This window comes from Nylanderia fulva, unplaced genomic scaffold, assembly GCF_048542155.1.
Source record: "Nylanderia fulva isolate GAGA-0341 unplaced genomic scaffold, ASM4854215v1 Scaffold211, whole genome shotgun sequence".
Lineage (NCBI taxonomy): Eukaryota > Metazoa > Arthropoda > Insecta > Hymenoptera > Formicidae > Nylanderia > Nylanderia fulva.
In genome coordinates this window covers 59,158-70,232 of record NW_028190277.1, presented here as the reverse complement: position 1 = coordinate 70,232, position 11,075 = coordinate 59,158, and the positions used below count along the sequence as shown (strand labels likewise).

Below are 11,075 nucleotides of genomic sequence, written 5' to 3'. Positions count from 1 at the left end.
TTTGTAGACCTTGAAGGCGCCTTTGACAATGTTGTTCCCGAGTCTTTAGTATTTATTATTGAGAAGTGCGGTCTTCCAAATAAGATTTTGAAGTTTATTAAAGATATGGTAACATGCCGTCATACGGGTTTTGCAGAGGGAGTGGCCTTGAAAAGGAGACTTACGTATAAGGGTCTCCCTCAGGGCTCTATACTCAGCCTTACTCTATTTAATATATACATAACTGGGGTTTGCTCGTGTTTGCCAAAGGGGGTGAGGGCTCTCACTTATGCTGATGACAATTATTTATTGCTCAGGTTCTGAGCTTGAGTCTATAAGTGAACTTCTGAATCTTGCTCTGGAAAGAGTTAACTCTTTCTTCAAGATTCTGGGTCTGTGCATAGCTCCCGCGAAATCTGCTTGCTCAGTCTTCTCTAAATTAAAGAATAATAACTTGCGTATACTTATTAGGCGAAATAGATTTGTCATCAGACTGGGAGACGATGTTGTACCTTTCTCCTCGGAGACGCGTTTTTTGAGGGTATATTTGGATACCGAACTTAATTAGAAGGCTCATTTTAATAAATTAAAAAAGGATCATTAAAAGGATTAACATTCTCAAGGCTATCGCTGGAATTGGATGGGGTGCACATCCATCTAATTTGCTAATGATCTATAAAGGATTTATTCGTCCCCTCTTGGATTGGGGATGTCAGTGTTCCATCCACTTGATCCTGGCCTTTATATTAAGGCATGCAGACTTCAGTTTGCAGCTTTGAGAGTCGTTTCAGGGATGATGTGCACTACTCTTACAAACGTTATATTGGACATAAATGGCGAATTTCTCCTCTCCTCGAGATGGGATTTTCTAGTCAGAAAATTTCTATGTAGAATTAACGCTCGCTTATCACATCCTATTAGAGTTACCATTTGAGACATCATAAGTTTACAGAATGATAACGATAAGGGCTTTGGTCCCTTAATAAAAAATTTTCTTCGTGATTTGGAGGAGCTTGACCAAGTGGAGACATTTAATCTTCCGGGATTCTTGGACTTTCCTTATGATATCAGGTACGTTGAGTTGTTTGTGGACTCTGAAGTAGGCTTTCGCTTGCTAAAGGCAAAAAATATTCCGGAGATGTTCGAGAGATTCCTCAGACATGAGGTAATTGGTACAGTTTTTTATACGGACGGCTCTCGTAATGAAACCGCTAATAAAGTAGGATATGCTGTTTTCTCTCCGGATATTGGCTTGGAAAGTAAAACCCGCATTAATAACTTCTGCTCAATATTCGAGGCAGAGGCATATGCCATAATTCATACTATAAATCTCATTCTTAACTTGTTAAGTAATATTTATACTGCAGTGATTTTTTCGGATTCCTTGAGTGTCCTTTCCTGCCTGCAGAATCCGAGGGTTTCTGGTAATACTCATACCTTAATTATAAAGATCAGGAGCCTAATATATTCTTGCAGGCAACTTGGAAAGAACATAAAAATATACTGGATACCTAGTCATAAGGGTATTGCAGGTAATGAATACGTTGACATGTTGGCGAGGGAGTCTTTGAACCTTATTGATCCGTTTCTGGTTAGCAAATGCCATTACACAAACCTTTATTCTAAATTCAAAAAAGAAGCGAAAGAGGATGCCATTAGCATTCTATTAACGCAGAATAGATACAAAGGTGCTAGATATTTTAATCTGTTCGAGTCAGTGTTTTCTCCTCCGTGATATAACTTGGTTGATCGTGATCTACCGAGAGAGTTGGTGGTCATGATCTCCCGAATTAGATCTTATCATGTCTCGCTTCGTAGACACCTTTGGGGAAAAAATATAGTTGAATCATCTAGATGTTCTTATGGTCACCCATTCCAGGACCTTAACCATGTTTTCTTCAACCGTCCTGAATTTTGTGTATCTTCCAACAAACTCATCACGGCTGTTTGTCTTCATGATCCCACTGTTATCTTGGACGTCCCGCACCTCGCCTTTTCGAAGCAGATCATAATCTATAAGGAATTATCCAAATTCACGAAACAATCTAGAGTCAAAATATAACTTCTCATCTAAGGTGCCCAAGAGTATTGAAGAAGCAACAAATATAAAAGTCTAAATCGTCAAAATTGTCTAAAATTGGTGTATAAGTTTATATAGCTCCAGCCAACAAAGAAGAAGAAAAAGAAGAAGTAGTGGTTAGTTACTTCCACGAGTCTAAGGACGGCGTACAATTGGTTGAGTCATCAGGTTAAAACCAGGAAGGCTGATCCTAGCGTGGTTAGTAAATAATAACGAAAATCGATTAATTCTAAGTTAGATAATTATAAAATTAATAAGAATATTTGTAAGTCAGCTCTCCAATTGTTTTTAAAAACTCCATATTCATCTCGACTAAGAGCCAAACGCGATGTTATTGCGACAAATTAAGATAAGAAAATTTTTTGGAAACTGAGGAATTTGAATCCTATGGTTGGGATCTCAGAAATTCCCCTTGTTCCTTCTCTAAACATCCCCTGTAAGAAAAAGACGAGAAAAATATTGGTCCGAAAGTCGGCTGAATCGGGAATCGAACCCGAGACCTTCCGTTTGCCGGGCGACTGCTCTTCCAACTGAGCTATTCAGACACTTACAAATCAATATTTTTCTCAATGTTTATAACTCCCCACCCCCCCCCCCCCCCACCAAGGCGTCGTACCTGGTCCAAACGCAACAAATATTAATAAGAATATTTGTAAGTAGCTCTCCAATTGTTTTTAAAAACTCCATATTCATCTCGACTAAGAGCCAAACGCGATGTTATTGCGACAAATTAAGATAAGAAAATTTTTTGGAAACTGAGGAATTTGAATCCTATGGTTGGGATCTCAGAAATTCCCCTTGTTCCTTCTCTAAACATCCCCTGTAAGAAAAAGACGAGAAAAATATTGGTCCGAAAGTCGGCTGAATCGGGAATCGAACCCGAGACCTTCCGTTTGCCGGGCGACTGCTCTTCCAACTGAGCTATTCAGACACTTACAAATCAATATTTTTCTCAATGTTTATAACTCCCCACCCCCCCACCAAGGCGTCGTACCTGGTCCAAACGCAACAAATATTAATAAGAATATTTGTAAGTCAGCTCTCCAATTGTTTTTAAAAACTCCATATTTATCTTGACTAAGAGCCAAACGCGATGTTATTGCGACAAATTAAGATAAGAAAATTTTTTGGAAACTGAGGAATTTGAATCCTATGGTTGGGATCTCAGAAATTCCCCTTGTTCCTTCTCTAAACATCCCCTGTAAGAAAAAGACGAGAAAAATATTGGTCCGAAAGTCGGCTGAATCGGTTGAGAAGGAACAAGGGGAATTTCTGAGATCCCAACCATAGGATTCAAATTCCTCAGTTTCCAAAAAATTTTCTTATCTTAATTTGTCGCAATAACATCGCGTTTGGCTCTTAGTCGAGATGAATATGGAGTTTTTAAAAACAATTGGAGAGCTGACTTACAAATATTCTTATTAATATTTGTTGCGTTTGGACCAGGTACGACGCCTTGGTGGGGGGGTGGGGGGTTATAAACATTGAGAAAAATATTGATTTGTAAGTGTCTGAATAGCTCAGTTGGAAGAGCAGTCGCCCGGCAAGCGGAAGGTCTCGGGTTCGATTCCCGATTCAGCCGACTTTTGGACCAATATTTTTCTCGTCTTTTTCTTACAGGGGATGTTTAGAGAAGGAACAAGGGGAATTTCTGAGATCCCAACCATAGGATTCAAATTCCTCAGTTTCCAAAAAATTTTCTTATCTTAATTTGTCGCAATAACATCGCGTTTGGCTTTTAGTCGAGATGAATATGGAGTTTTTAAAAATTATAAAATTGTTGAATATAATCATATTTATTGATTGATAGTACAGATACTTATTTTGCGCAAAAATATGGATTCGAAAAAATGGCGGGACGTCAGACTGGACGTGGCGGTATTGATAGTTCGTTCTTATATTTAAGATCGTCTTAAGACCTCGTTTAACCAATCAAATAGCTGCATAGCATCTCTTGATTGGTTGAACGAGGTCTTAAAACGATCTTAAATATAAGAATGGACTATGAATACCGCCCATAGAAGCAAGAAGGAAAGCGGTTCCGTGCCATAAAAAGAAGTTGAAAATCTGTGAGACCACGTTGCACTGTCGTTCTTAATTTTCTACTGTTGCGTGTAACTGATTAAATTTGAAGTATAGAATTGATAAACTTGAATATATTTGTGTGGTTCAATTTCTAAAAAAATGAGTTTTAATAAAACCAAGGAAGTCATAGAAGAGGGAGACGTTGTTATTTTATATCTCAATCCAAACAACATGCATCCTTTGGAAGTTAAAGCAAAAATTTTTAGCAAGAAGGGAGAATTCGTAGATAATGTATTCCAAACTATGTATGGCGCGTTGAAGGTCATTTCGCTGGTCGGACAAAGATACGGATCAAAAGTGGAGTTAACCAGAGGTTATGCCTATGTTTTGCAACCAACACCTGAACTTTGGACAATGATATTACCCCATAGGACACAGATCATTTACAGTCCAGATATAAGTCTCATTATACATCTAATGGAACTTAAACCAGGCAGCATAATTATCGAAACAGGTATATTATAATTAATTATGGATGAGATACATTTAAAATGTATCTCGATACAGATACAGATACAATGTAAGAAAATGTATCTATCCAAGTAGCAAACTGACGTCACTACGTCATTTGATGTCATTTTGACGTTTAATGATGTCAATTTGTTACCTGGGTACATACAAATACAAATACACAAATTAAAATGTATATAGATACAGATACTCAGGTAGTTTGAAAATATCTCAGATATATATCAGATACTTTTAAACTATATTTTATCACAATAATGGTAATATGCACAAAATATACTGAATAAATCTTTCATTTATTAATATTTTTTATTTACATTTATTAGTCTTAGCATGTTTCATGTTTATAAGAAAAATGTCCAATATATTGATGCCATATCTTTTTACTTATCTGACAATTAAGAGAGAATATCTCCGATAGCATTGCCAACAGTTTCTACATAAGCTTGATCTTTTAAAAATTTAAAGAATTAGTCAATTTAAAAAAAAATGTGAAGATATACCAGAAAATGTATCTGAGAAAAGCGATTCAAATACTATGTTTTGTATCTAAATACAATTCCAAATACAAATACTTCAATTAGAATATATCTCAGGAACACAAAATGTATCTGGATATTACTCAATGTTGGCTATAATTAATTCGATTAAACTTCATACTTTTCATAATCTATTTCAGGTACAGGTAGTGGCTCACTATCACATTCTCTAATACGAGTAGTACGTCCAAATGGTCATTTATATACTTTTGATTTTCATGTGCAGCGTGTATCTATTGCTAGCGCAGAATTTGATAGACATGGCCTAAGTGAGTTTGTAACTTTGAAAAAAAGGGATGTTTGCTTAGAAGGATTTGGAGAAGAACTGAAGCACAAAGTTGATGCAATCTTTCTGGATCTTCCGCATCCATGGTTAACCATAGAACATGCTACTGTTGCTTTAAAACGAACAGGTGAGACCTTTTAATTTTTAGTTATTATTATTATTTGCAAAAAACATTGATATCACTATGATAAATAGTTCTTATAACAAAAATATTTTAATTTACATAGAAATTATACACTACCGTCAAAAAAATTTCAGACCAAAATAATAAATAAAGATCACGGAAAAAATACACAAATAAAAATTACACGTTGAAATATGATATACTGCTGATTGGGTTTTTTTTTATTAATAGCTATAAGATCATATATAACACCATAAAAGTAAAAATAGTTTGCATTGTTTATTATTTTCCAGACTGAATATCTGTACCTCAAGCTATTACATATTACTTTTGAAAATTATATATAAATAGTAAAAATTACAATTCACAAATATGTTTAAAGAGACACCATATACATTGTGCAAAAGTTATGTTCTATATTATACATAATGTGTAACTCAATGATTGTTATCCAACAGGTGGAAAACTTTGTTCTTTTTCTCCTTGCATCGAGCAGGTTCAACGCACCTGTGCAAATCTTATTTGTAAAGGATTCGTAGAATTAAATACATATGAATGTTTGCAAAAAGAAATGAATGTTCAATACAGATCATTGCCAATATTAGATTTTGAGTGTTTGAAATACAAGGTTTGTATATTTTATTATTTATTATTTCTGAGACAAAATAAAAGCTGAAGTAGTCTATATCTAGCATTGAATTTAATATAGCATTTACATATCAATGTAAATGCTATATTAAATTTGATAGAATATTGAAATGTACAAAATATAGATTTTTTTTAAAAACTTAATTCCATTTTAAATATTTTTCTTGGATAACTTTCTGTTTTAATGTTTTTCTTTTAACATTTATTAACAAATAAGATTTTAAGATGGTAAAAAATTAAATTTTTAAATAGCATACTATAAATAACATGAAAAATTTTAAATTGTTCAATTTTAGCACACAAATGAGGACATGACTCAAAAAAATGAAAAAAGACAAAGGGAACAAGAAGAAAAACTTCTTACAATCAGTCACGTTCAGTCATTACCTGGTCATACAGGCTTTATTACAATCGCCACTCTTCCTCCTTAACATTAATATGAAAATATAAAGGAATTATTAAGCATATAAAGAATCAAATCAAGATAAGCAAATAATTGATGAAATATAAAACTAGAACACGTGATAAGCATTAAGTAGCAGATAAATAGAATTTATGAGATTCACTATCATTCAAAATTTCAGAATTTTAAAGCTACAGAGAATTGTTTATTTTTAAAGTTGAATATTTTTTCTAAGATTACTATTGTAATAGATTTTTAGAAAACATGTATCGTCACCTGAAATAAATATTAAAGTAATGAAATAAACAGAGAGAACAATGCAATTATAAAATATGAAAAAATTGTCACTCACATTTTTTATTCGTTTGTTAGATATTTTATGTATCCGTCTTGCTCGGATTCCAACTAAGATAATCGAGTCGAGTTGCAGCCTGGTATTCTTTTACTAAATATTCTACGACTTCCCGCGAATTATCCAATTCGTCAAGATTATCTTCAAACATTTTTTCTTTGCGAAATTGTTCCAGAAACGCTTCTCGCTTACGCAACTTGTCGTATTGTTGTAAGGCTCTGTCAAAAAGCTAAAAAAATTTTTTGTTTATTAGCATTAACAATAAGTTTCAATCAATATTGCAAATCACATATTGCGATCTATTTTAATAGCTATTGAATGGCCATGAAATACTCACTGACGATATATTAGTATGATTAGCTAACATCAAACCAGAAACGCGATGTGTACTTTGTATATAAGGAGATTTTCTTGAAAGAGCTACTTGTATACTAGCTGGACCCCAAGGAATAAACTGTGCAAGTTTCCGTTCTCTAATCCTTTGTAAAGATTTATGCACTTGTGTTGGATCTATTTCACCCTATGTGAGTGTATTATATCTTTTACCATGTGTTTTATAACTCGTATGTCTGATTTTTAAGTAAATTTTAAGATAATCAATTGTAAATTATATTTTAAAGTTCTAAAATAGACTTTGTGAGCATAAACATAATAAATTTAGGAAATACCTGAATTATATTTAAGATAGATATATAACAATGAGATGCATTTCTATCTAATGCTGTGGAAACCATCATATTTTTTGGTTGCAGTAATCGTCGCATTACATCCAAAACGGATGTTTTCCTTACAGATGTGCCCTGTTTGTAAACAATATCTTTATGAAAATATCATAATTATAAAATTTAGTCATAATTAGCAATATTGTATAAATATAATTTTTATTTTGTCAAGGTCAGGATTAAGATCAAGTGTCTCCCCTCTGAGCTCTACAACTTTTGTATAAAACATTTTTTTTTCTCTTGCTTTACGAAATATTTACGTGTATTGATTAAAATGGCTCACCCTCTGTGTGTGTGTGTGTGTTTTGTGTGTGTGTGTGTGTGTTTTGTTTGTGTGTGTGTGTGTGTGTGTGTGTGTGTGTGTGTGTGTGTGTGTGTGTGTGTGTGTGTGTATATATATAATATACAAGGTGTCCCGTAACGTGTCCATACTGAAACTGTGTATTCTTGGTGTTTTCATTCTAAATGTAAGTCAAAAAGTCTTAATGCACATATGCTCTAAAGTCAATTGTTTCAAAGTTATAGCGAAAAGCAAAAATAATTATTTACTTATTTATTTATAATTTTTAATTATTTACTTATTTATTTTTTTACTATGACAACGCAAGCAATTGTTTTTTATAATGCCTGTCGCGAAAGTTCGATTTTCGATTACTGTTTAGCATGCAGAAAGCTTATATCTCAACAATTCAATGTATACCTTACTTTACCATAGTACTGCAAGAAAAGAATTTTTATGACTTACCTTACTGCACAATTTATAAAGTAGTTAATTATTATTTAATATTATCGTTCAATTAATAATATTATCTTCAATAAATAATACTGTTCTTATTTTATGCAATTTTATTTTTTGCTGTAACTTTAAAACAATCGACTTTAGGGCATATGTATATTAAGACTTTTCAACTTAGAATGATATCAAGAATATACAGTTTCAGTACGAACATCACGTTGCAGAACATCCTGTATAACTTCAATATATGTATATAATTAAGAAATTTTTATGCAGATAAATCATTAGCAAGGTTCAAAAGTCACCATTTTTTGACTTTCTTACTCTAAGAAAACATCAAGAATAGTATCAAGAATAGTAAAACTTTTACTTGCTAGCCATAAGAGATGATAAATTCTGAATTCTGATCATTACTCACCTCTTGATCGGTTGTAAACGGAGTGTATCCAGTCATTAGGAAATGTAAGCGAGGAGTTGGTATGAGCGGTGCAATCAAACCAACTAAATCATTATTCATGTACGAAGGATATCTCAAAGTGGTTGTACTGTCGGACATTATTGTCGAAACGAATTTATTAATTTGCGTGAAACTGGGATTCTGAATATGTAATCTATCTGTGGCAATTCTATTCAAAGCAGTATTATCTAAAACCACCACACAATCTGCACATTGAGTCAACCTTTTTAATGTTAACAATGAATTATATGGCTGTACTACAACATCGCTATAACAAAAATTTGATACATGTAAATATTAAACACAAATGTTTTTTTTTAGTAGATAGTTACCTTATCTCATCTTGATTTGGAAAGACGCTATATGTCTCGATTAATTTCTTAGGAAATCTATCAGCAAGAGATTCTAACATGAAAGATCCCATGCCAGAACCTGTACCTCCTGCTATTGAATGGCACAAAACAAAACCCTATACAAGACAAAATCCTTCAATAGTATTTTAAAAATTGTAACACTATAACTATATGACAAGAAAGTAACACTAATTTTTTTTCATAGAAATTCAGATAAGAACTAAATGAATAAGAGCCAACAAACTTGTTTTCAAATATTTCTTTGTTTTGAGCATTTTAGTCAATTCCTTTTCTTTTAGATCATCTTCAGTAGAAAATTTATATTTTAAGCATCAGTAGTTTACATACATCACTAAGATCAGAATGTTCATTCCTTGTTCTGCATCTCAGTTTGAAGATTTATCAAAGATATAAAGCGGAAATGTAACCAAGATACGTGATTTTTTTTTTTTTTGCTAATCAATTTGCTGTAGATGATCTAAAAGGAAGACCAAGATGTTCAAATTAAATAAAGAATTCACAATTTGTCCAATCTCTGCACCTGGTTCTTTTCTAGCCCATTTTCTAGCAGAATTTGTATAAGCCTTAATATGCTTATTATAAATATCAGATTAAAATCATATATTAATGATAAAATATAAAAAAATAAAAATAATTACTTCCAAACTATCACTGCCATCAGCTTCTCTATCCAATATATCAAAGATTTCTTCCTGTAACTTTTCACCCTGATGATACCCTGATGCCCAGTTATTTCCAGCACCACCGCCATGTTTTGATAAATAGATATTTTCAGGATTGTACAGCTATAACAATTTAAAAAATGTATATGAATTACAAAATAATAAAAAAACAAGAATGAATAAAAATGATTACCTTCGAATATGGAGAATTCATAATAGTATGAATTACTCTGGGTTCCAAATCTAATAGTACAGCTCGTGGTATATAATGTTCATCATCTGATTGATAAAAAAAGACATCTTTTCTGTCCGTTCCATCTATTGCATAATCCTCCAAGATTCCTTCTGGGCTAATTCCATGTTCTGCACATAATCTCTTCCAAAACTCAAATCCAACTATTAAGAAAAAATATAATATATGAAATATTTATTCTGTTCTTTTCATTGTAAGGAAAAAACATGTTATAATATTATAAATTTTTGTTATATTATTATATTATTGTAATATTCTAAATTATAATAAAAGATAAATATATTAAAATTATAAAATTGAAACATAATGTAAAAGGAAATAGAAATATTTATATTATTTTCATATTTGGAAATACCCAAATAGTATGTTTTTGTATTAGAAAATTATAAAACGTAAAATTATGGAGCAAAATAACATATAATACTTTGATTGCCGCATTGGCCAAGCTGTAAAGTTATCATTTCGCACGGCATTTTGACGTTTAAACAATTCAATATAAATCACTTTATTTCAACTTGATACGAAAACACAACAACACAACTATACAGATTCAGCCAGAGAAAAACCTGAGAGAGGCCACTCCGGTGATTTTCTTAGGATTGCTTTTCGCTTCTGTACAGCAGCGCCTCTACGTCCATTTGACAGCCGCTTGAAACTACGTGGCCACATCCACATTCAGCGAGGTAAAACGTCATTTTTAGTGTGTGTCTGTACTAACTCGGACCAGAGAGAAAGATGAGAGCGGCCAGGCCGGCGTTTTGGCTGTTACCGTTTTTACGGGACTGCTTGAAGCGCCCCTCGCACCCGTTTTCAATATCGCAGGGTCGATAAAGTTTGTATTTGGTGCGAGTCCGTGCTACGCCCATAATTTTCGTGTTAACACAGTATCACGTATTCATTCTGTATA

General features: G+C 32.8%; 2 protein-coding genes across 2 annotated transcripts; one reads left to right on the top strand and one right to left on the bottom strand.

Moving 5' to 3' along the window:
• The first annotated feature begins 4,019 nt into the window (after positions 1 to 4,019).
• LOC114930395 (tRNA (adenine(58)-N(1))-methyltransferase catalytic subunit TRMT61A-like) lies at positions 4,020 to 7,178 on the top strand. The gene is made up of 4 exons (XM_029302158.2): positions 4,020 to 4,598; positions 5,292 to 5,564; positions 6,020 to 6,189; positions 6,506 to 7,178. The coding sequence occupies exons 1-4, from the start codon at positions 4,244 to 4,246 to the stop codon at positions 6,638 to 6,640; spliced, it is 933 nt and encodes a 310-aa protein (XP_029157991.2). The 5' UTR covers positions 4,020 to 4,243; the 3' UTR covers positions 6,641 to 7,178.
• Positions 5,822 to 10,745, bottom strand: LOC114930394 (tubulin gamma-2 chain). Its single transcript, XM_029302157.2, has 9 exons — positions 10,593 to 10,745; positions 10,109 to 10,311; positions 9,892 to 10,038; positions 9,212 to 9,348; positions 8,841 to 9,147; positions 7,633 to 7,764; positions 7,302 to 7,484; positions 6,965 to 7,193; positions 5,822 to 6,888 (listed from the first exon to the last, which is right to left on the bottom strand). Exons 1-8 carry the CDS (start codon positions 10,639 to 10,641, stop codon positions 6,990 to 6,992), a joined length of 1,362 nt encoding a protein of 453 aa, XP_029157990.1. The 5' UTR covers positions 10,642 to 10,745; the 3' UTR covers positions 5,822 to 6,888; positions 6,965 to 6,989.
• Between the last annotated feature and the right edge of the window lie 330 nt (positions 10,746 to 11,075).